Below are 26,927 nucleotides of genomic sequence, written 5' to 3'. Positions count from 1 at the left end.
ACTGAAGGTATATTCTTTGCCCTCATGTCTCCTGGTGAGGAAGAAAGGCAGTGAACAACACATAATCTATATATAAATGTAAAATGTCAGGTAAGAGAATAGAGAATGAATGGAGGTGGGTGGGATTAAGGCGATCAGAGGAGACTTCTCTGCAAAGATGACATCCAAGCAGGCATGAACAAAGTGAAGGATGGAGTCATGCAGCTGTCTGAGGGGAAAGTACTACAAGCAAAGGGAACAGAGAAGTATGAGTGTCCTGAAGTGGGGGCAGATGTGGTGTGTTGGCCGAAGAGCGAGAAGGTCAATGTGGCCAGTGTGCAGTGAGCAAGCAGAAGAGAAGACGAGGTCAGAGAGAGTCACACAGCAGATCATAACCTAGCAAGCCACCATAAGGACTCCTATATGTTATTCTGAGTGAGAAAGGAAAGCATTATGGAGTTTTGATTGGTGGAATGTAAGGGTCTTTTCAAAAGGATCACTCTGTAGAGAACACATTGTGGTGGAGGGAGGGGGTAGCATGAAGGGTAAAAGCAGGAAAACTGGTTAGGGGACCACTGCAGAAGTTCAGGCTGGAGACGATGGTGGCTTGGACTAGAATGTGAGCAGTGAGAAGATCAGAATATATTGTTGGATTCAGAATATATTTTGCAGGCCTTGCTGACAGACTTTGTTGATGAATTGATGCAGAATGTGAGAGAAAGAGTTAAGGAGGATCCCAAGGTATTTACCCTAAGCAGGGAAAAGAAACATGTCCAAGGGGGTGAGAACGCTTTTCTCAAATTAATGCTTACATGGAACTCTACCGTAGAACACTGATTTAAAACAGAGCTGTTCTGGAACAGAGAGGATATATAGAACTCTACTAGTATGTAATCTCCTCACTGAGACACATTCACAAGAATGAACTGCTGACTTTCACACTGATGTACAAACTCTTTAGCATAATCCTGAAGATGCCCCAAGATGGAACCCACTGTAGCCTGATCTGTCACACAGCCCCTAATCACTTTCCTCACATTCAATTCGCAGCCTTTGCCTGTCGTCCCAAGGAGAACCTTTTCAAGGGGTACCTCTATAAAGTCTTTTCATCATAGGAAACTCCTGAACTGGAGCCGGCTTTGACCTTTAAGCAATCAGCAGGCAGGTGGTAGACACAGACGTGAGTCCTTTATTCCCTCTCTGTCGTAGGGCCTCAGAAGAGGTAGGAAAAGCTAGGATCTCGAGAGAGAGTCTTGATAAAGGGACCTGCTTCCTATGAAACTGGTTGCAGATACAAATGTATCTGCAAGTATGGGGGTAGGGATATGAAGACCCCTTTCTTGATTTTACCAAAGAACACATATAGTTTCTCAAAATTCATGGTTAAATGTAACATTATTAATCCACTTCAATCACCAATGCTAAACTCTCTTTTATTATGTCACCACTATAATGTTTTCCAACCGGTTCTTAAAACCCTTCCTTCCTAATTCTTTGAGGAAGCTCCTTTTACCTTTAAATAACCTTACAATGGTTTTAAGGAACGCATTCCTAAAGTTTACATCTATTACACTAGTTATCTTTCCTTAGGTTCATATAAAATGGATCTAATCCTTCTGCCACATGTAATTTATTCAACAATTTCTTATTGAGCACCTACTGTTTGTCCAGCACCATTATAAGCACTGGGTATTTGCTGACTAACAAACCTATCCCCATAGTGTCACATAAATTAAAATCAGGTGAGCATGTCAATTTCTTCCACCTGTGGGCCAAACCAAAGGGTTAAAGCTCTTTACTGCCTGGGAAAGACATGTTGAGAAAACATTTCCCAAACAACTTTCAAGAATTAAAGAAAATATTGGGGTGCCTGGGTGGCTCAGTCAGTTAAGCATCTGCCCACTTCAGCTCAGGTCCTGATCTCACAGCTCATGGGTTCAAGCCCCGCATCAGGCTGTGTGCTGACAGCTCAGAGCCTGGAGCCTGCTTCAGAATCTGTCTCCATTTCTCTCTGTCTCTCCCTTGCCTGCACTCTGTCTCTGTCTCTCTCTCAAAAATAAATAAACATTAAAAAAAGAATTATAAAAATATCAACAGGAACTATATATTAGGTGAATATAAATGATGAAAGCACAGGTCCCAGAGAACTTTGTAAGTATGCTTTTTTTTTCATTAAGAATGTAAGGCTTTGCCTTTGATTTCATATCAACCAACTAAATGATGCCTTTCAAAATTAGAAACAGAGCCAAGAGTTTATGTTGAATAAGGTTAGTGTGACTTAGTAACACAAGGGAATGAGAAAGAGTTGGCTAAGTGTTTATGTACAAAAGAGAAGTTACTTTGTAATGATTATATAAACATCCTTTAACAGAGTATGACCAATATTATTCAAAACTTTTTGATCACTCTCACATAACTTCCTCATTGGGCATATTTCTGTGTTTGTTCTTAATGCCATTAAAATGTTATAAAGAGACTCTGTACAATTAATTTGAAGTGGATGAAGTGAATCCATCAGATAGCTGGTGCCATCAGAATGAGAATTTAAATATCTGATTATCCTTGGTACTAAAGAAATGTGAATAAACCAGCTTAAGATAAATGATGTACACTCCTCAATGTGCAGCATAATTTATTTGCTAATCAGGTGTTCTCACAGCAGCAGCCCCAAGGGGAAATTCTTTTTATGTCTTACACATGTCTTAACGTATTTGTATTCAACCTGAAGCACAGATACACATTAGATATTCTGTTTGGAAACGATTCTCTCTACTTCTTGCCAAAAAGCCTTCATTTCTGGTAATGCCTGTGATTAGTAATACCTCTTTAATAACATGGGTTAACTGAGGTTAACAACCTCCCCTAAAACACACACGTAGTGATGCACACATGTTAATGGAGAGAAACAGCAACAGAAAACAAATACAATATTCATTTTTTTGGGGGTGGTCAAGTTTTTTTAATGAAATTTATTGTCAAATTGGTTTCCATACAACACCCAGTGCTCATCCCAACAGGTACCCTCCTCAATGCCCATCACCCACTTTCCCCTCCCTCCCATCTCCCATCAATTTATTGTCAGATTGGTTCCCATACAACACCCAGTGCTCATCCCAACAGGTGCCCTCCTCAATGCCCATCACCCACTTTCCACTCCCTCCCATCTCCCATCACCTTCAGTTTATTCTCAGTTTTTAAGTCTCTTATGATTTGGCTCCCTCCCTCTCTAATTTTTTTTCCTTCCCCTCCCCCATGGTCTTCTGTTAAGTTTCTCGGGATCCACATAAGAGTGAAAATATATGGCATCTGTCTTTCTTTGTATGACTTATTTCACTTAACATAACACTCTCCAGTTCCATCCACGTTGCTACAAAAGGCCAGATGTCATTCTCATTGCCAAGTAGTATTCTATTGTGTATATAGACCACAAGTTCTTTATCCATTCATCAGTTGATGGACATTTAGGCTCTTTCCATAATTTGGCTATCATTGAAAGCACTGCTATAAACATTGGGGTACAAGTGCCCCTATGCATCAGCACTCCTGTATCCCTTGGGTAAATTCCTAGCAGTGCTATTGCTGGGTCATAGGGTAGATATATTTTTAATCTTTTGAGGAACCTCCACACTGTTTTCCAGAGCGGCTGCACCAGTTTGCATTCCCACCAACAGTGCAAGAGGGTTCCCATTTCTCCACATCCTCTCCACCATCTATAGTCTCCTGATTTGTTAATTTTAGCCACTCTGACTGGCGTGAGGTGGTATCTGAGTGTGATTTTGCTCTATATTTCCCTGATGAGGAGTGACATTGAGCATCTTTTCATGTGCCTATTGGCCATCTGGATGTCTTCTTTGGGAAAGTGTCTATTCATGTCTTCTGCCCATTTCTTCACTGGATTATTTGTTTTTTGGTGTGGAGTTTGGTGAGTTATTTATAGATTTTGGATACTAGCCCTTTGTCTGATATGTCATTTGCAAATATCTTTTCCCATTCCGTTGGTTGCCTTTTAGTTTTGTTGATTGTTTCCTTTGCAGTGCAGAAGCTTTTTATCTTCATGAGGTCCCAATAGTTCATTTTTGCTTTTAATTCCCTTGCCTTTGGACAGGAAACCATCAAAACCCTAGAGTAGAAAACAAGAAAAAACCTCTCTCTTACCTCAGCCGCAGCAATTTTTACTTGACACGATATTCATTTTAAATGCAGTTTCAAGTCTGCATTCCATCCACATCCAGATGGCCAACAGACACATGAAAAGATACTCAACATCACTCATCATCAGGGAAATACAAATCAAAACCACAGTGAGGTACCACCTCACACCAGTCAGAGTTGCTAAAATTAACAGCTCAGGAAACAACAGATGCTGGCGAGGATGTGGAGAAACGGGAACACTCTTGCACTGTTGGTGGGAATACAAACTGGTGCAGCCACTCTGGAAAACAGTGTGGAGGTTCTTCAAAAACTTAAAAATAGAATTACCTTATGACCCAGCAATAGCAGTGCTAGGAATTTATCCAAGGGATACAGGAGTGAATCATAGGAGTACATGGACGCCAATATTTATAGCAGCGCTTTCAACGATAGCCAAATTATGGAAAGAGCCTAAATGTCCATCAACTGATGAATGGATAAAGAAGATGTGGTTTATATATACAATGGAATACTACTTAGCAATGAGAAAGAATGAAATCCTGCCATTTGCAGCAACGTGGATAGAACTGGAAGGTATTATGCTGAGTGAAATCAATCAGTCAGAGAAAGACAGATATCATATGTTTTCACTCATATGTGGAAGTTGAGAAACTTAACAGAAGACCATTGGGGGAAGGGAAGGGGAAAAAATAGTTACAAAAAAAGAGAGAGGGAGGCAAACCATAAGAAACTCTTAAATACAGAGAACAAACTTAGGGTTGATGGGAGCACGGGGGAGATGGGAAATAGGTGATGGGCATTGAGGAAGGAACTTGTTGGGATGAGCAATGGGTGTGGTACGTAAGTGATGAACCACAGGAATCTACCCCAAAACCAAGCGCACACTTTATACACTGTATGTTTGCCAACTTGACAATAAATTATATTAAAAAGAAAAACACTAAAAGCAATAACGGAAGTGGTTATGTTAAGGAGATGACAAAAAATAATAAAAAAATACAGTATTTAAAAAAATACAATCTAAATAAATAGATAGAATTACTTTACACACACAAAAATAAATAAATAAATAAATAAATAAATAAATAAATAAATAAATAAATGCAGTTTTGAATGCACAAAGATACCTGTGAAACAAATATCCATAGACTTAGACCATTTCTCTCTAGTGTTTAGCCATGGATATAAGGTACAGTGAAATTAAATCCCCAACAATGGCCTTTCATTATGGTCTGCTCTATGGTTACTTAAAAGGCATAAAGTTTGTTTTGAGTGATTTGAGTTGAGATATAGTATAGTGTTCAGAAGCACCCTCTGGAGTCCAGCTATTTGCTTTATATCCTACATTAATGCTTATCAGCTGTGTGACGTTACAGAAGATACTTAACTTTTTTGTGTTTCGGTTTTGTTTTGTTTTGTTTTTATTAGCAAAATGGATGTGAGAGTATCTACTTCATAAGTTTTATGGAAATAAAATGAAATTCTATATGTAAAGTGCCATGAATGCTATAAATGAGCTTGCTATTATTAAACTGCCATTAGCTTGCTAATTTTTATTTAAAAAAGAACACAGTGTTTTGTCAGGTATAATTGAATCCAATGTCTTTCCTCCCTTACAGTATGTTAATTTAATTTTGGTTCTCACTCCAGTAGAATATTTTTCTGTATTCTTGTCAGACTTTCTTGCCTCAAAAAAGAAAAATAGCTCTAGTAGGGGTCCAAGGACAGGAATGAAGAGTAATAATTCTTCAATCATTTTTCAAAGAGACTATTAAGTCACCTCAAAAAAAAACTAAGACCATCATGCATTTTGATCCTATGCCATGTTTCTTTTATGCCTCATTTATGTTAAAGCTCAACAAGTAGAGGAGGTTTCTATATGAATTCTGTGTTATATTAGGTGTGATACTATAATATAACTAAACCTCAACACTGTAATTCCAGAACACAGCTATTTTCCCTTTCTTTACCTTCATTGCCTAAGTCTACATTTTACAGTTGAAGTTTACACGTCTATCACAATTTTAATATTTCTGAAATTATTCTGTCACTTTGAATCTCTAATAAACACATTCTCCTTCCAAAAATTTTAGGAATATTCTTATGACAGCCGAGACATTCTTGCCTGCTATATTAAGAGAACATGAAACAGATTGCCTAATACTTCCAGCTGGCAGATAACTTTTTGATAAAATGGGGATAATGGCTTTAATTTTATGGACTATATTAAAAGATAATATAAGTTAAATGCTGAGGCACAGTGTCTGACATATAATGAGTAGTCAATGAAAGGATGGTATCCCCCAGATGTCACCTTGAGGGAGGCAGATTTGTGTATTTTCTACTTTGCGACATCTCCTCTCTGTCAGTCATGGTGTTGGGCAGTTGATACATCTTATCTCAAATTTTCCAGCAATTTACCATGTAGTTACTAATAGCCTCATTTAATGATGAATTAGCTAAGATTTAGATTAACTTGGGCAAAGTAAAATTGGCAAAATTTGGGATTAGGATTTGAATTCAGGACTATGATTCCAAATCTCAAATTGTTTCTGTATTTTACACACCTACTTTTGATAACTGAACCCACAAACAATTAAACCCAAAGATTTAGGTTAAGTTCTGCGTCCCTGTGTCCTTACTGAACAATCATAATAGAGTCTAAGCTGTTCTCTTTGTTTTCACTTTTTCTTCCTGATAATCTATCTAACACCCTGTGAATAGAGATATTTATTAAGTACTTTTCTGATGGTGTTTCTTCTGCTTAAACATCTCCAGATGCCTACTGTCTACTGAATCAAGAACAAAGGGATAGAAAATGATATGTGTATAATTACATTTTCAAATATTTTATAATTCAATCTGTCATATCTCCCAGTTATTCTGGCCAGTTATTTAGAGTAATATTTTACTCTGAGTCATTAAAAAAATTAAGTCTGCATCTTTGCATTGAAAAGTCCTTTTGCTTAAAATATTACTCCACCAGACATCTGTATGTCTCATGCCTTTATTTCATTCAGGTGACTGCTCAAAAACCATTTCAGAGAGGACTTCTCTGATTAACTTAAAATAGCCCATATCACTTTCCAAGCAACCCTTTTATTCTGCTTTGTTTTGTTATTTTTTTAGTACTTATAACTATCCAAATTATGTTATATATTTACTTATTTTCTACCTCTTCTGGTAGAATATTTTAACTTAATTCCTGACACATGGTAGCTATCAATTAACCACCTGATAAATAAATGAGCTTAACATTTAACTTAACAGTCATCTTCCTATAAATGATCATTACTGTTATTGCTCTTTTAGTATTTAATAACAGAAACCTCTATCAAGTTGAACTATAAGCTTGTGTCAAAGGTGTATTCAGCTGTTTTCATTATTTTTCAAATATGCACATAGCTAAACAAGAGACACACCTACATAGTGTACATTTCTCAAGGGAAGAAATCAGGTCTCATATTGATTTAACATAACATTCCATTTTTTTCTTATTCACTGCAGTGAATCAGCATCTAGGGAAATGAAAGCCCTTATAAATTCACCCAGACAGATAGATTCTAATTTTAAAAATTTACATGGAAGCAGCTTATGGATTATCTGCATCACAGCCTTTAGTTGGTATTAGAACAATCCCAAGGAGAGATAGTCATGACACACAAAAGACTTTTCTTCACAGAGAGAATTTCCCAACATACTTTTATCACCATTAATTTGTATAAATTTGTATAAATATCTTAAAATCTAGCATAAAGGGTAGAAAAGATTAGTAATAAAACTATTCATTCCATCAATGAGCATTTTAGTAAAATTTTTGTTATAAATTAATAGTTTCAGTTTCACTTGATGGAACTACAGATGGAAATAGGTTAGTCATGGTAATATTAACATTGAAAACTCATTCTTTCAAAATCTATCCCATAGACTTGTAATAACAATTAAAGTAATGTCATTTTGGTCTTTTTAGATATGCCTCCATTTCATTATTAAAAACAGAGTCATGCAAATAATGTTCCATTAGTATCACTCACCATCTTTTTTATTGAGTAGTCACCTACTGTGTGCTATAGGCCTAAGAATATGTCAGTCATCAAAACAGATAACCCTATCCTCATGAAGTTTACAATGAATGTTCTAGAAGAGTCAGACAGAAAAATGAGTAAAAAATATATAGCATATTGGATGGTACTAATTCTTATAGGAGGAAAATAAAGCAGTTTAAGCATAACAGTGAACTAGGTTGCAGGAGTAAAACATTTAATAGAGTAGCCAAGGAAACTCTCACTATGAAGCAAGACCATAATAAGTAAAAAAAATGATACATACACATGGCAGGGAAAGATAACCTTAGGTAGAGGCAACATCTTGTGCAATGAGTCTAAATTAGGAAAATGCCCCATGTGTTTAAGAAGTAGTGAGTGGTAGATATAAGACAACTTCATTATTTTTAATTGCTTCAAAAGATAATTGTATAAAGCAAAATTAGTAACCACATATTGTGGGATTTTTATACATTATGGGATTTATAACATACAAAAAGTAAAATGTTTTCCAGGAATAGTTCAAAGGATGGGAGAAAGAAACTGGAAGAATACAGCATTAACGTCTTATACTATATGAAGTGGTATAATATTATTTGAAAGTAAATTGTAATAATTTAAAGATGTAAATCATAGAAAGATACTTAAAACTTTTAAGAAAGGGTTATAAATAAAATCCAATAGTAGAGATAAAGTGGGAAAAAATAAATAATTGATTAATCCAAAAGAAGGCAGGAAAGAGTAAAAGGGGAAAGAGCACAGATGAAACAAATATAGAACAATTAGCAAAATGGTTAGATTTGAATACATTGTGATGAACATTGCATGTTGTGTGTAGATGATGAGTCACTAAATTCTACTTCTCAACTAGTATTACACCATATGTTAACTAACTAGAATTCAAATAAAAACTTGAAAATATATACATGCATGCATGCATACATACATACAACCATATCAAAACGACATTAAATGTAAATTATTTTAAAAACCCAAATTAAAAGGCAGAGATTATCAGATTGGTTATAGAAACAAAACCCAACTATATTCTGTCTATAAAAAACCTATTATACATATAAAGCCATAAGCTACAAGTAAAAGGATAGAAAAACTTTCTATTATACAAACACCAATCAAAAGAAAGCTGTAATAGACTCTATTAACATTTGACAAAATTAGACTACAAATTTAAAGAATTTATCAAGAACTAAAGAAGGTAATGAATAATAATAAAGAGGTCATTTCACCAACATAACTATGATATAACAATCATTGCAACTAATAACAGAGCTTCAAAATACCTGAAGCAGATACTATTAAAATCAGAGGAGAAATCCACACTTATAGTTTGAAACATCAACATTCCTTAGTAGTATATTATATATTCTCCTTAGTAGTATATCCTATTTATAGAATAGGTAGACTGAAAATCAGTAAGGAAGGAAAATACCTTAGGAACAGTATCAACCATCTTGCCTTAGTTGACATTTCTAGAACACTCCACCCAACAACAGCACAATATATATTCTTTTCCACTGCATATGGAACATTTACCAAGAAAAACCACAATCTGGTTACACCTCAACAAATTAAAAATAAATCTTAACAGGAGAATTAACCTACAAATTGATAACAGGAAGATGTCTGGAAAATCCACCAAGTATTGAGAAATTAAATAACCACCTTCTAATGACTTATAGATTAAAAAGAATTCACAATTAGAAATACTTTGCATCGAAAGAAAAAATATCTACCATATAAAAATTTGTGGGATACTCTTAGCACAGTGCTTAAGAGAAAATTTTATAGCTTTAAGTTCTTTTATTAGAAAATAAGACAATAATTTAGCCTCTACCTTAAGACACTAGAAACAAGAAGAGCAAAGTAAACCAAGAAAAAGTCAAAGAAAGGAATAGCAAAGAGCAAAATAGAAAACCAGTAGAAAAAAAATAAATCACCAAAAACTTCAAACATTCCAAATATCCACCAGCTATTAAATGGATAAAGAAATCATGATATAGCCATGCAATGTATTCTTTCTCAGCAATAAAAATGAACACACTTATATATGCAATAACATAGATAAATCTCCCAATGATTTTATGATAGACACACACACACACACACACACACACGCACACACACACACACACACACACACACCTAAGAAAGAAGCTGGGTACAAAAGACTAGGTACTATTTGATTCCATTTATATGACATTTGAAAAAGGTAAAATTATAGGAACGAAAACCAGCCCAGTGATCATCACAGACTGGAGCAGGAATAGAAGATTGACTATCAATGAGCACAGGTAACTTTTTAAGGCAATAGATATAGTCTTGATTGTATACATTTCTCAAAACTCATAGAACTGCAAAACTAAAAGAGTAAATTTGCTGTAAAGGAAAGTTAGGAAGGAAAATCTCATGAATATAAAAGGCCAATCAATCTTCTGTAACACCATGTATAATAATTACAGTGACTGCACTGAAGGAAAATGCTAATGGACACAGAACAGGCCCAAAGAAAGGAAATTAAATGACCAAGGGGCTCCTAGAGTTCCCATATGATCCTAGAGTAGAAATATTAAACTCTAATCTGGAAAGAGTAAGAGTGAGCAGTGTCATTATCAAAAACTCGTTTAACAAATCCCAAAGTGTTAAAAAGAGTGAGCATCCTTTTAAACTAGAATTAAGCCAAATGGAAACTGGGATGTCTGAAAATAGATAATAAATTTATGAAACTTACTCCAAGAGGTTGTGCTGATAGGAAACATGGTGGAGAAAAAGAGAATTTGTACATGTTTATAAATACTGAAATGATAAATGGCAACTAAAAAATGTTGCAGTATATTTAATCTCTAGTGTTGATAACAGAAAGGCAGTGCAGATTATTACATGTTACACTTCCTGAGGTTGGATTGGCAACATATTACTAGGCTGGATGGGCTCCTATGAGTGAATTTCATGGCCAGACAAACCTTCCACAAAAATTATTTATTTAAATGTAAGAAAAGAATAAGAGTTAATTTTTTTCTGTAACAAATATCTTGGTGGGGTCCGTGTTACTGTGTCACGTATTCTTGGAATATTTTGCTTGCTGTTTGTTCCTGTTAAGACTCTCTTCAACTAGGACCCCCCTTCTTAGTAAGATTATCACTGGGTGAAAGGTTCAGCAAGGCTTAGGCCATTCCACATCCACATGCTAAACTATAACAAGGGGAGAGAGAGAAATCATAAAAAAAAATCACTTCACTTAAATCTTACACTATGACCTAAGAACTTTTCAGTGTTTATTACGTTGAAATGTCTATTTTAGAGAGTAGAGGAAACCTATCACTTTCCCAAATGGAGAATGGAATTTTGTACTTAGGAATTTTTATTTTTCAATTATCTTGAGTATCAAAGGGTGTCCTTGAAGATCCTTTGACATTACTCTCAAGAGGAAAGAAACAGTATTCACATAATGTTCACAGACTGAACAGTAGAATCTTCGTATTATTCTGTTAACATGTTGGTAAAGAAAGGTGACTTCTTGAAATTTTGAACAAATATTTGTCATAATAAAGGATAAATGTCTCCCCCAAAAAGGAATCTGAGTACTAATACAAGTAATATCCAATGATTATTTAATGTTATCTTGAGTAGAAAGTTGGGCATCCTCACTGAAAAACCTTTCTAGTTCATGTTTTTGCCTCTTAGAATTCTCAATCTTCAATTCACTGAACTATAAAAAGAACTACTAATTACCATTGATCCTTGGGCAAAAGTTCTCTTAAAGAACATCCCTACATTTATTTCACTCCCATGTAATTAGTGTTAGCTAAACTAGGTGGTTCCACCCCCCTGACCAATGGTTCTTCAAGAGTGGACATGCCAATTCAGTTCTGGCCAAGTATATGGGAGGGAAAGTTGGCTGGAGGACTGCTAGCAAAGGCTTCCTTTCTTTTAAGATAAGTCAAACTAGGGGTGCCTGAGTGGCTCAGTCAGTTGGGCGTCCGACTTTGGCTCAGGTCATGATCTCACAGTCTTTGAATTCGAGCCCCATGTCAGGTTCTGTGCTAACAGCTCAGAGCCTGAAGCCTGCTTTGGATTCTGTGTCTCCCTCTCTCTGTCCCTCCCCCACTAGTGCTCTGTCTCTCTCTGTCTCAAAAATAGATAAATGCTAACAAAATTTTAAAAATAAATAAATAAAATAAGTCAAACTAAGAGATCATTTCTTTTCTTTTCCTCTGCACATCCTGTATCAATCTGACACATGGGATTGCTATAGCCATCTTGCAACTCTGAGAGAAGCCAACCTGAGGGCAAAGCTGAGTCACTAAAAACAGCCTAGGGGAGACAGAAGGAATCTGGATCTTACCTAACACATTTGAGCTGCTATATTAAACAGGACTAAGACCAGCTCTGCTTTTAGAAATCATGTTATGTTAAGTAATTTTTCTTATTGTGTAAGCCAGTTTGAGGCTGGATTTCTATTTATTTTATTTTGTTTTATTTTACTTTATTATTTTATTTTATTTTATTTTATTTTATTTTATTTTATTTTATTTTATTAATGTTTTTTTACTTTTTGAGAGAGAGAGAGTACAAGCCGGAAAGGGGCAGAGAGAGAGAAGGAAACAGAGGATCTGAAGCAGGCTCTGCTCTGTCAACATAGAGCCCAAGGCAGGACTTGAACTCACGAACAGTGACCTGAGCCTAAGTTGGATGCTTAACCTACTGAGACACCCAGATATCCCCAGAGGCTGGGTTTTTAATTGATTGCAATTGAAAACATCGAAACTAATACACATATTTAAATGTTAATTCTTCAGCCTCAGTATCTTCCAAGAATATGGAAAGGATGTTTTTTTTGTTTTTTGTTTTGTTTTTTCCCAAGCTTAAAGATTTGATTCAGGTTCTATTGTAACTCTATTTTGGATAGTTCAGACACAGGCTCTCGTATTACATGCCTACAGAAATATTTAAAAAGAAAATTCTTTTTAACCCACTGCTTTGTCTGTATTTTATGCAATTTGGAAGCACCCAATTACGAATCCTTGGTATACTAATTATAAATATTTCTAGCAATTCTTTGAAATAGGGTCTTCAGGATTTTCCTTGGTAAGGAGTTCTGATATTTATATATTCATTGAAAAAATAGTTCTTGAAAATTTTTACTGTTAGGGGTAGAATGGTTAAGCAGACATATTCATAGAGTTTATAGCCCAGGGGGAAATGCAGACTTAAAAACTATTATAAGAATATGTATATAATTACCATAATGAAAATGCTAAGAGAAATGCAAGGTGCTCATCTATGTGTATAATACAAAAATTTGATCTAGTGTAGGGGATCAGGGAAGATCCCCCCAAGAACATTTAAACTAAAACCTGAAGCTTTATCTAATTAAGTGAAGCTTAGAAGGAAGAGCAGCACAGGCAGAGGAAGCAACGCATGTGGGTGAGTTGAAGTTTGGTAAATTCAAATACTAAAATAAGACCAGTGTGGATGAAACACAAGGTGTGTGAAAGAGAACAGCCTAAAGTCACTGCAAAAGATAAACAAAATAATTCCACAGATGTTTTTGTGTATGAGTGAACAAAATTAGTTCCACAAATCTGGACAATATTTTTATCATAAAAAGTTCATTAATGAATAAAAATAAAAATATACAGAGCTCATCATAGTACTCTGAATATTTGTAAAATTTAGTCATGTAAAAATGTTAGAAAACCAGTATTAACATGGATACCTTATAGGCAAAAGGTAAACGAATTACAGAAATACTACCTGTGATCATTAATATAAACATCCTAGTATATTAACATTCTTCTGTTTTTTTTTTCTACATATATTTTACAGTGTACTGCTCTATTCAGCCACCGGTTACATGCTGATTTATTTTTTGCTTATGTGTATAAAGTTTACTTCTCTAAGATTATAAACTCCTAAAGAATCAAGGTTTGTCTTCTGCTTTCATATTTCCAAAAGGCTCCTGCATGGCAATTATTTAGGAAGTCTGGTTGACTTGAAAAATTTCAAATATGAATAAGTCACAAGGAACCCAATCCACAAACTTGCCAGTATTTCCTGAAGACAAGGAAGACATAAATCAATATTTGACACAAAACAATTGAGAACAACCATAATAACTTCCCAGAATCAAATCAAGAATCCCTGGTCTGAGGTTTTTATTTTCTCCTCTGAAGCTTCAGAAAAATAATAACACATGTTATCTAATAGTAAGAACAACAAGGTTTTCCATTAAGGTTTTGAACTTCAGGTCAGGTAATAGGCAAGGTGTTTACTTTTTTCCTCAGGTATGATCCTGGAATTCTCTTTTAAAATATGACATACGAGAAATTGAAAAGAAAATTCCTAAATTACAAGAAAGTGAAAAAAATTATAAGAAAGTGCATATCAGCCTCACCTCCCCTTCTATATAGCACATCCAGCTGACTGGATCCATACTGGAGCCATATCTCCTGTGTCAATTCCTTTTTAAGTTTTACGAAATAGCCCAATGAACTCTCAACAAATTTTCTTTTTAACTCAATTCCATTTGTTTCAACGAAAATAATTTTACTCATCTTCACTTAACACAGCATAATATGCTTCCATTGAAATCACATTCTGCTACTTGTGACTGAATTTGGGAGAATATCTTAGAGGACAGAATTAAAATGGTCATAGTGACTGAATAATTTCATAAACTGCTAAGCATACACTCTCCTGACAAATATTTTGTGTATTTGTTGATGTGAAACATTTTTGGATGCTAATCTTAAAAAGCCTTCGGTATGTTGTCTACCATTCAAAGACTAAATAGTTACAGAATGCTGTTAGTTACAATAAATTTGAACTTGCAATGTTATATATATATATCACAGATACCAAACAGAATGTGCTATTGATTTGCAGTTTTTGGCAAAATAAATAAATGCATATATGCATGTATATGTACTTTTAAAATGCAGTTACTTTCAGTAAGCAGCCAATGTTCTTTGCTTAGCTTCCTGTATGATTGATATGAAGGTTTGTATGTCAATGGTATTTTGCAATCCAGTTCAGTGGGAGGATGTATGATTAAGATATAAATGTCCTAGATAAAGCACATCAACAGTGTTCTCATTTGCAATTAATATAATCTGCATATTAAATAAACAAAATTAACATGTCCCAGAATCTTTCTGTCACATTTCTGAGGTGTCATGTGTGAAAGAGGTAATGAGTAGGTAAGAGTGCTAGACTGGATACAGAGTTTAAGAGATTCTCATTCTTAGAATTTTCCCCTCAAATGCTCAATTGCCTTATCATTGATGAATTTACTAAAATACCATGCAACCCAAATGCTGTTTCATTAGATTTGTATTTTTTTCAAACAGCTATTTTTTATTTTTTGAAGGTCTGAGTATACATTAAATGGCTCATTGATAAATTTTTAAAATATTTATTTATTTTGAGAGGAGGAGACAGAGAGAGAGGGAGACAGAGAATCTCAAGCAGGGCTTAAACTCACAAACCATGAGATCATGATCTGAGCCGAAATCAAGAGTCAGAGGAGGCCTAACCAACTGAGCCACCCAGGTGCCTCCACTGATAATGAACTAATTGCTATAGTAAAATCATCGAAGTCCCAGTGGTTTAAAGAAACACTATGTAGCTATGGAATCACATAAAATAATTGGATTTGAACTTCTGAACTTTTAGAGAGATCCTACAAACTATGTATAAAGCTTAAACAGTGTAAATATTACATTTTGTTTGGACTCCATTTTTGTAGGACTCCATTATTGAATTTCATATTCTGATAGATTCTACTTCTATTTTTATAAATGAATCAACAGGAATTTACTTCTATATTTCCATGAAAGTCCATTAATTGACTTATCATGGTATTACATCTGGCCACAGATAAAACTCTGAAAGGGAATTAGAGTCAGAAAAAAAGCTTATTTCATAGCTATGTGAATAATAATAGCCATATTTCATTATAAATATTGCAGAATTTGGAATTCAGCTTCTATATATCTTCTCCTATGCTATTAAACAATTAAGTATTATAAATACAACATTAATTTATGAATCAAAGAAAATGCAATTCTGGTAGGTAGATTCCACTCTGAATAATGGTTATTTCATTTACTCTAATGAATATGTAACACATAATTGAAGCAGAAAATCCCATTTCAGGCACCTAGAACAACTAATACATCAGTCTTGAATCAAACTACATTTTATTTAAAATGCATTAAATCATTTCCAGAAAGAAATCATGAATCTAGCACGCTTTATCCTCATTAGTTTAGAGATATGCAGTGTGCTCCCTGAGTGCCTGATCCACTTAAAAAACTTTTTTCTGAGGGAAGGTAGGTTGATCCTTGAACCCGAATTCCAGTTTACTAATAAAAGGGGTACGTAGCTTAGCTTATTAGAATTGTGTAGTAAGAATACAGTCAGTTGCCTTTGCTATGTTCCTTGATAATAAACTGCAACTCTACCTCAGCCACGAAAATTTCCAACTAATAGAGAGCCTTGAAAGAGTCAGGACAAATCACACAATACAAATAGATGTGCACAACACTACTAAAAATTTGATTCAAAATCCAGAAGTTTGTGAACGAAGTCTTTCTCAGCTAATAAGCTATATCCTTCCCTGTTGCCACAGGGTTGTTATAAGCAATGTTTAATATTCTTTTAAAAGCTGTTGTCAGCAAGAGAAAGATGGCAGCTGACCAGTTAAATAAATAGCAACAAAGGAAAATGAATGGTTTTACCAATTTTAAAGAAGTAGTAAATACTGACTAAATTTTTCCTGCTCTTGTTGGACCAAAGGGTGAAGGACACAGGAGCGGTCCTAAACAAGAAGTAGTTGCTCCAAAAAAGCTGAATCATGAAAAGCGAGGATTCTAAGTTTATGTTTTCCTCTAAAGAGGGCATATTTCTTCAGTTAACCTTATCAAAAATGTGAACAGGTGATGGTACTTGTCTGAACCATTTTATCTGATGATAACCCAAGTACCCAATCACAATATCCCATGAGTTAATATGTTCTTAAAAGTGACATGGTATATACGGAATGGAATAATACATTTATCTTTCCTCTCTCTTGCCAGTAGCAGAAATGGTGGCCAGTACCACCAAAGCAACTGAAGTTTGAGATTGAAAGTAAAGGTATAATCAGAGGCAAGTAACCGTCAAGGAGAAAAATGATTATGGAAGGATGAATGATAAGAGGGAGGAGAAGTTAGGAACATAATTGGGCAGCAAATGCCTCATTGACATAGTAGAGAGGAGAGATAAAATGAAAACACTGACGTAGTTTCGAGGCGGTGTCTGGGCTAATATGCCCAACACTATCTTTAACAGACAACTTGTTCATGTCTGCACGTATGACCAAAATCAGGAGTTGAGTGTGTAAGATGGGAGCAACATAACTGACCTGATTTTTAATCTATCTTTAAAAACTTTTATCAAGATAAAGCTGTAGATTCTTGCTTTATATAGCTTCTCTTATGACTTGACACTGCCAGGTTGTACTAAACGCCTCATTCATTTCAGGTCCTTTTACTTATTTCGGTTTATCTGGTTGATTATGAAAAGAAGCAGTGCAGAGCATATGCAAAAATCTGTCAACAGGTGTAAAAGGGGGACATGTAAGAGTTGTTGACACCTTGTAGATTAAATAAATAACTGGATTTCCCCCCCCCCATTTGCTTACAATAGTGTATAGATACACCCTACACTCTGTTTTGCACTGGATTTTTTTTTCCAGGAGTTAATTTTTGTCAGCTCGCTCTACCTTATCTCACCTTTTGGGATGTGTGTTCAAGTTTGTTTTACATTCTAGTATCCAAGTCTGTGGTTTTTTAGATAGTATGGAGGATTTTTCAAATGTTGTCTTCATAGTTTTTTAAAATCATGGAATTTTAAAGTTGTGTCAGTCATTCTATATGTGTGTTTATATGTGTGTATTTATAAACAAAATAAGACTTGGAAGAGATTTGAGTAGTTTGAACCATGTGAAATTCCTGGCTCAGTCATTTTTAACCTATAAAAGGGCAACTTCATATGGTTCCCACTAAAAGATCACACTACTGTATATGTTCTACAGTTATATTTTAGATTAATTAATTTTCATTTTATATAAAATGCCAAAGTTGTGGGCTGCTCTTTTTACCCAATGATAATGTTACATAAATTACTGAATGCCTCAAAGTAGCCTGTTTTCAAATAGTGAGCAGTAATAAACAATTAATTATAAAATCTTAAAAACTTTGTAAAATAATTCAAAGACAAATACATTTTAATACTGGCAACTACAAGGAATCAGTTAAAAGTCAAAGTTTAGTTGTATACATTATTGGAAGAAAATATAATGTATAGAGCCTAAAACAGCAGATGAAAACTTCTCTCATATCTCTTTGAATTGACATCTCAACTTGGATTTTGATGTGAATATTCTTGAAATGCTAAGGGTTTGAATGCTTCATAAATAATGAAACCATATAATGAATATATGATTCAATAGCATGAAAACCATCTTGCTATTTTTCCCAAAAATCCATCCATTACCCTACTACACCTAACCCCACAGTACTCCAAAGACACAATATCCTTTTTTTAATTCCATCCTTTCGTTATAATTTTATTTATTTTTCTTTTCATCCTGTTTTTAAATTTAAGTTTCAGTTAACATACAGTGCAATATTGATTTCAAGAATAGAAGTCAGTGATTCATCACTTACATACAACACCAGTACTCATCATAACAAATTCCCCCCTTAGTACCCATCACCCATCTAGTCTATCCCCCACCCTCCTCCCTCCATCAACTCATTGTTCTCTATCACTAAGAGTCTCTTGTGGTTTGTTTTCCTCTTTTCTCTATTTCCCCCCATATGTTCATATGTTTTGTTTCTTAAATTCCACATTTGAGTTAAATCATATGGTGTTTGTCTTTCTCTGATTGACTCATTTCACTTAGCATAATACATTCTAGTTCCACCCACATCATTGTAAATGGCAAAATTTCATTCTTTTTGATGACTGAGTAATATTCCAACACACACACACACACACACACACACACACACACACATACACACCACATTTTCTTTATCCATTCATCAGTTGATGGACAGTTGGCCTCTCTCCATAGTCACTGGGGTACATATACCCTTTCAAATCTGTATTTTTGTATCCTTTGGGTAAATACCTACAATACCCTTTTTAAAGACTACTGCAAACAACTGTACACACTGCAAACACAATACAGATTCCTGTATGTGTCTATGTGTACGTTTATGTGCATATGATACATGTATATATGCAAACATGATATATACTCACAATGCATATATAGTACATGTATATATGTGTCTATATTATGTGTGTATATAATGTGCTACTGGTACACTATAAGCTAGAATAATAGGCATTTGTTGAATTAATGAATAAATGAAACTTTAAAATCTAGTCTATAGATGTGATGCTTTCATCTCTTTTATAATAAATCCCCATCAGCACCACAAGTTTTCTTCTCTCCACTGTTTGGCTTTTTGTTTACCTTCTGAATTACTCTACCTCAAATATCTCCTAGGCCTTCTTGAATAGATATGTAATGAAAAGTAAACTTGAAATTTTCATTGACTCCAACCGTTCCTCCTTTCTCAGTCTCTGTTCTTTGGCTTCAGGCATACGTTATCATAGGTCACCAGACTAATGTTGAGGGTCTCCAATGGGCCAGGCAATGTGTTTGGCACTGGGAATATAGAGAGCTGTCTGTTTGACTGGGGGCCATAATTGTAAAATACTTGACCATACAGAGAAGTGACAACAGTAGCATATACAATGTTTATGCGAGTTTTTAATAGGATGGCTGTGCTTCAGGAATAATTAACACATAAAATGTAAAGTAAGAAAAAATTCACAGCGATTTTGATTAGAATCTTCAAGGAAGATATGGAATCTCATCAACTGTGGGAAGGAACATTCATTTTAGACAGAAGAAACAACCTGTACATGGCAGTCTCCCTGCCGTTCCCTTCATGCACATGTATATATGTGTCTATGTGCATGTGTATATGTGTCTGTGTGCAGTTCTGCAACTGCACCAGTAGAGCCCCCCTAGACTGCTCTGTCTACCTGAATGGTTCTCAATAGCAAATTTTGTCATTCCTTCCTTATGCCTAAAGTTTTACTCAACTCTCATAATACAGCTCAGTGATTTTCATCTGGCACAAAATGTCCTTTATCGTCTGACCAATTGCTCATTTCATCTGATAATTTCCAACATCCATTCACCAGTGTATGTCAAGTCTCATGACCTTTGCAAGAGCTGTGTTCAACCAGTCCAGAATCCTGACTTCCTTCTCCTCCAGCTGATTCTGAAGGTTTTTTTTAGACTAAACTCTATCATTGTATGTTCAAAGAGGCCTTTATGAGATAGAGTGGGTATCCCTATAGCATTCTGTTTATACTTTTTTTTCCACACTTGTCAGATTGTGCCCTCAGGATGTGACATCCTGCCACTAAAGTATCTATATTGCAGGTAGCCATATCTCATCTCTGCCTCACCTGTGGGAGGCACCAGTTATAGGGACTAGTGAAAAGAAAAGCTCTACTCTGGGATAATTTAAGTGGTTCTCTAGTGCCTTAAGAAAGTTAATGTCCTCCATATTAACTAGCTCTTAACACTTTTGAAATCATGGAATTCAAAAGACTTTAAGGCTAATGCAGTTTTTTAAAATATTTTTTGCCCTGACCCACAGTAAGAAATGTTCTGCATCATAGCATGGAACACACACATAATCATGTATCTAAAACAACAGTTCCACAATTCAATATCTAGACTTACTAGGTATGATATGGTAAAAATGTAACAAAAACCCCAATATCAGATATTACTTCACAATTATTTAATTTAACCAAGAAAAAAACCCAAGATAAATAATATCAAAATAAGCCAAATAATAAATAAAATAGCTTTGTGCTTACCCACCAAAAAATGATTTCTAGTCCCATTAATAGTGACAACTACTCCCCCATTTCTGTTAGTGTAAACTCTCCTCACATTTTACACATAAAGGGAATGAAGTCTTGAGAGATAAGTGACTTGTCCAGACAATGAGTCCAAAGCTGGATCTAGGACACATCTAAATGTCAGGCTAGTGCTCTTTCCACTACACCACAGTGAGAAAGACGGAGCTGCTGTGAAGAAGCTATAGCATCTAAGTCATTCATTCTTTGAGACAGACTCTTTGCCAATGGGCAAAATACCTGTACTAAGGAAGTCAATAAGCCTGCTACCTACCCTTCTTACTTTTGTGGCACAGCCCACATTTTTGAAAGAATATCCATGTTAAAAATAATACTGATATAGAATCCAATTAGAAAAGATACTTAAAATCCTCAGAATTGTAAACTCTGGGTCAGAGTTGATGAGGTTTCAATATAGAAATTTGATGTGTCCGTAATGATACTTTTAGAGTGGGAAAAGGAGTGAACAGAGATGATACCAGAAGTTGGAAAGAGAGGAACCAGGCTCACAGAAAAGCCATACTACACAATTCTGAGCAAAATGAGAATGGGAGAACTTCAAGTTCTTTGTTAATTGTTTACAACTGAAATTGTGAGCATAGCATGTATTTGTGAATGTTTATTAAATACAAAACTAATTTTTCCTACTGCACATTTTGTCTTACTCTGTCCTTATCGTGGTGAATTAGAAATAATACTTTCTCATATTTAATAAGAAGTACACCTCTCATATTTAATAAAAAGTACAGATAATATGCTGTATCAGGCTGTCCTTAAAAGGCCTGTGGGGAGAAGCTTTATGCATGAAATAGACAGTCTTCCTCAGGCTAATGCTTTTATTTTAGAGTAATTTAGGAAGGGCAAGAACACTCATTATCTAAGAGCACCAGAGCCTACAGGCTTAAAGTACTATGTTTCATTGAAGACAAAATCAAATGACTGCACAATTATAATTATCAAAGAATCATGATTAAGTCTGAAACATCAGTCAATGCAAACCTTGTGGGAAATTGGTGTCTGTAGAGGGGTCAAGAATCTCTTTGAGAAGCAAGGTTAGACTAAGCAGGTGTTTGAATGAAATCACTCACATAAAATATTAGTTATTTATTTCTGAGTCTGTTAAACAATAGCCTGAAATTACCTAAATGTGTATATATATATGTACATACATATATATATATATATATATATATATATATATATATATATATCATGACAAATGTCACATAGTCTAGATTTTGTTAATTCAAAAATATTTATATATGAATTTTAATTTTCATCCTACATATATATATATATGTATAAATCTTACTGCTACCATACTTTCTATTATTTAGAATTAAAAATTGAAATTCCAATAAACTCTCCTCTTATATTTCAAATTTTCCCAGAATATACTTCACAAAGCAGCATAAGACAAAAATTTATTCCAAGCTACTGATCATACCAAAGAAATTAACTAAACTGTATTATAGATTATTTTTTGAAGCATAGGTTTTTCTAAATGTTTAAATATAATATAGTTAATATATTACTGCATATCATTTCTATTTCTGTTATTTAGAAAGAAAGGATCATATTGGCTCCTTTTGTTTTAAAAAAATCTTATATTTAAACATAGCAACAAAATAAAACTTTAACAGAAAATATAGTAACACATTTTTTTAAAAAAACCTCTTAGTTTTAAAGCACTATCCACTAGCCGTTTGTCCTGCCCATCTCAGGAGTTGTGAACCTCTGTCCCTGTTGATAACTCTGACTGAGAAAAGCTGCGTACTTACGCGTACATCATGGACCCAGGACTGGGGCAGCTTCTATTCAGTCACCATCTGATCTCTATCAGCCAGGTCAAGGCTGGGAGGCTGGAAAATAATAAGAGTCACTGGCAACAAGAAAGGCAACGAGTCCTACAGGTTTACTGACTGAGATCTGCTGTCCTGATGTAGCCTGATAAGAACATGATCAATTTTGTGCCAGCCAGTTCAACACAGTGAAGTAATTATTAATACTTCATAGCATAGAGAAGCTCCAAGCAGTGGACGGCACAATGTGCAACTGCTGATGATTCAGAAGACCGTACTTTTCCGGTTGGGGAGGTATGATCAGGATTGAGGTGTGGTTCCAATTTGTTTAAAAAACAACAACAACAAAACATTAGAGCACCTCAATGGTACTTTTTCCTTCTTCATGAGAATTGTTGTGTCTCTTCCCTTTAAGAGAAACTTTATGGTGCTGTGGTGAGGACCTGGGCTATGGGCCAGGGTGCTTATCTCCACCACTGTGGTAGTATGACCATAGGCATGGTACTTAACTCATTGGAACTATTTTGATCATAAGTAAAATGGCAATACTTGTGTTAGCTTTATTGTGCATTTTAGCTCTAAAGATTATATATTTTATCGAAAGAATTTAATTATCCCCCAAAAGGCAAAAGAGGAACATTAAAAAAAAAAAAAAAAACCAACAAAACAAAACTTTTTTCTTCTTTCTCATCATTAAGAACAGCTTAGTTCATCTTAACTGGGTATGAATTCCTCAGTGTTTATACTCACTTTATTTTTTTTATTTTTTTAATTTTTAATTATTTATTTTGAAAGAGAGAGAGTACAAGCAGGGGAAGGGCAGAGAGAGAGGGAGAGAGAGAATCCCAGGCCGGCTCCACGCTATCAACACAGAGCCTGATGCGGGGCTTGAACTCACAAACCATGAGATCATGACCTGAACTGAAATCAAGAGTCAGACATGTAACCAGCTGAGCCACCCAGGCACCCCTATTGTCACTTTAGATAATTGCATTCGTTCACAGAGATTCTGGTCTCAATATATGAACTTCTAATGAAGATCAGTAAAGTTTCAGAATGGATATGAAAATTTTAAGAGCTGCTTTTAAAGGCTTAGAGCCAGGAAATATTAAAGGAAAAAAAATTAAACATGCATTTTTGTTGTTCATACAGAATACCTTTATCTAAAATGCTACAAACAATATCAATCTAATTCCAACATTTTTATTATAATATTCCACATAGTCATGAATATGAAATATATTTCTCAAGACATATTATGAATGGAAAAACTGGCCAAATTGTCAGTTTGTGTAATCAATTATCAGCAAAAAAAGACATGTGACAATAGAATTTTGAAAAGGAATAAAAATTTCTGAATAAATAATTGCAGAAAAGTTACTGAATCACTTTACCTATATTGAAAATTATAACTTAACTTGGCAGAAAGTAATTTTGTTCTTTGGAGATTTGATTTTTTTCAAGAGTGAAAAAAAAATCATAAAATTATAACCAAAAAAAGTACTAGAAAAATTATACTAATTTTAATATACAATAAAGACCCATTATTGTTTCTGTATTATAGTACCATGCTAACTTGAAATTAGTGGGGCATCTGAGTGGCTCGGTCAGTTAAGTGTCCGACTTTGGTTTGGGTTATGGTTTCATGGATCATGAGTTTGAGCCCCGTTTTGGGCTCTGTGCTGACAGCTCAGAGCCTGGAGCCTGCTCCAGATTCTGTGTCTTCTTCTCTCTCTGCCCCTCTCCTGCTTATGCTCTGTCTGCCTGTCTCTCTCTCTCAAGAATAAATAAACATTTAAAAAAAATTTTTAACTTGAAATTAACATCATACACATATGCTTTTAAAATTGTTTAATGTTTACATTAAAATGTTTCTCATTAATAAATTAATATATTTGCATAAATTAATATTATAATACTAAAATATTCTCAGTTCTTTTTAAAAATTTTTTTCTTAATGTTTTTATTTATTTTTGAGGCAGAAAGAGACAGAGAATGAGCAGGCAAGGGGCAGAGAGAGAGAGAGAGAGAGAGACAGAATCTAAAGCAGACTCCAGGCTCCGAGCTGTCAGCACAGAGCCTGATGCGGAGCTCGAACTCACAGACTGTGAGATCATGACCTGAGCTGAAGTCAGATGCTCAACCAACTGAGTCACCCAGGCACCCCTCAGTTCTTTATGTTAGTAGATAATACAGAGAACACAAAGTCTGGCTTAAATGGAGGAAATTTTTCTATACAAGAACCTTGTAAGTACAAGAATCCACTTTGAGGTTTCTGGACTGAGACATGTGGTAAGCATGTATTTCTTACATTCATATATATGCAAAACTAGAGGTTCAATTGTTACGCTCAGGAATCTTTCTTCCTATTCCATTCTCTCAAATTATCTTCTGATTTTAAATGTTCTATTTCTTTAATTGTTTTCGTTTTTTCCCCCTCCTTCTACTTTCAGTGAATATGTAAAATAACTCCATTTACTCTCTGAGGTAATGTCTTTGCCATGGTGCGGTTGCAGTACCCTAAGCTTCCAAGTAAGATGGCTGGGTTCATTTCCTGCTGCTGTCATCAACTAACTGTATAAACTTTAGGAAAAGTCTTAAGCTTTCTACATCCAAGTTTCTCCCTCTGTGAAGTGAGGATAATACTTGTACATCGTTTAAATGAAATAATAAATGTAAAGGACTTAAAGTAACGCCTGGTTCATAATAAAGCTCACAAAAATATTAGGTACACTCTTCTCTCCAACTCTCATTTTTTTCTAAGATTAGTCCTATATTGCTAATTGTTTTCAACAGACTTCAAAAGTGCTATTTCCAAACTCTTCTGTTTCTATGGTTCTCTTTTCAGCAATATATATTGTGTCTACACAATTTTTTTTTAATTTTAACTAAATTAGTTTTAATTGTAATGCATAATTAAAGATATTGATGTATTGGATTCTAATTAATGTAGCATATGCAGAGTTTTTAAATTTATTTTTGAGAGACAGTGTAAGTTCAGGAGGTGCGGAGAGAGACAGACAGACAGACAGAGGATCTGAAGTGGGCTCTGTGCTGACAGCAGAGAGCCCAAGACAGGGCTTGAACTCACATGAGATCATGACCTGAGCCAAAGTCAGATGCTTAATGGAATGAACCATCCATGCACCCCACATATGCATTTTTTTAAATAAATGTTCCTTATAAGGCTGAATAACTATCAGCTAATTCTGAAGATTGGCAGGCATTAACAGTTTGCACTGTAGAAGTGAAATTACTACATGTGAGTTTTATTTAATTGGTTCTCAGCACCCTCAGCACAACTTGCTACATGTGTGCAGGCACAATACTGGTTTCTGTTACTGCATTGTTGATTGATTTATTATTGGTCAAAACACAATGAGTGTATGTTGCAAAATGTCAATGGGGAAAGTCAACAATAAGATGACGTTACATCATGACATCAAGGGGAAAGTTAAGATACTCCCAAACTGATCATGTTTCTTCAGTGTCCAAAATAAAAGAAAGGAATAGAAAAAAGAGAACTTTTAGAGTAGAATCTATAAAAGGTTTTTATACATTTCCCTGTAGTTGCAGATTTTGTAATAAATTAAATTTATGAATGTAATAGCATTATCACATACAAATAAATTAGCCTCATACTTGCTAACAGCTTAAGGTTTGAGAAGTGGCCTTAAGTTTTATCTTACACTTATTAAGACAATTTTAATTCAATTTTACCACTGAAGAAAGAACGTAAGGGAGTTAATGTACGAGCACTGCCAAAGGGTGATAACATGGAAGAGGCCACCCTCAAAGGAAACAATGAGTTCTTTGGACTAGAATGAATGTATCACTGACCTAAGGAAAATAACACCAAATTGAATGGCCTCTCTTTAATGTATATAAAAACTAACAGATATCATTTGCCCAGACAACTAGGGTG

The 26,927-nt window shown here is 34.7% G+C and overlaps 1 protein-coding gene across 3 annotated transcripts in view; it reads right to left on the bottom strand.

Moving 5' to 3' along the window:
• The window catches only part of TMPRSS11F (transmembrane serine protease 11F), a 91,891-nt gene that overhangs the window by 50,398 nt on the left and 14,566 nt on the right, over positions 1-26,927 (bottom strand). For 2 of the 3 annotated variants that reach the window (XM_058722385.1, XM_058722387.1), the window contains exon 2: positions 22,982-23,062. In XM_058722385.1, coding sequence (XP_058578368.1) covers positions 22,982-22,992 — 11 coding nt within the window. In that variant the 5' untranslated portion in view covers positions 22,993-23,062. Of the gene's footprint in view, positions 1-22,981; positions 23,223-26,927 lie in introns of those variants that run through there. The other variant, XM_058722386.1, reaches the window with a different exon arrangement.

Source organism: Neofelis nebulosa, chromosome 3, assembly GCF_028018385.1.
Source record: "Neofelis nebulosa isolate mNeoNeb1 chromosome 3, mNeoNeb1.pri, whole genome shotgun sequence".
NCBI classification, from domain to species: Eukaryota; Metazoa; Chordata; class Mammalia; order Carnivora; family Felidae; genus Neofelis; species Neofelis nebulosa.
Note: the sequence above shows the minus strand (reverse complement) of the source record. Positions and strands in the feature narration are given on the sequence as shown.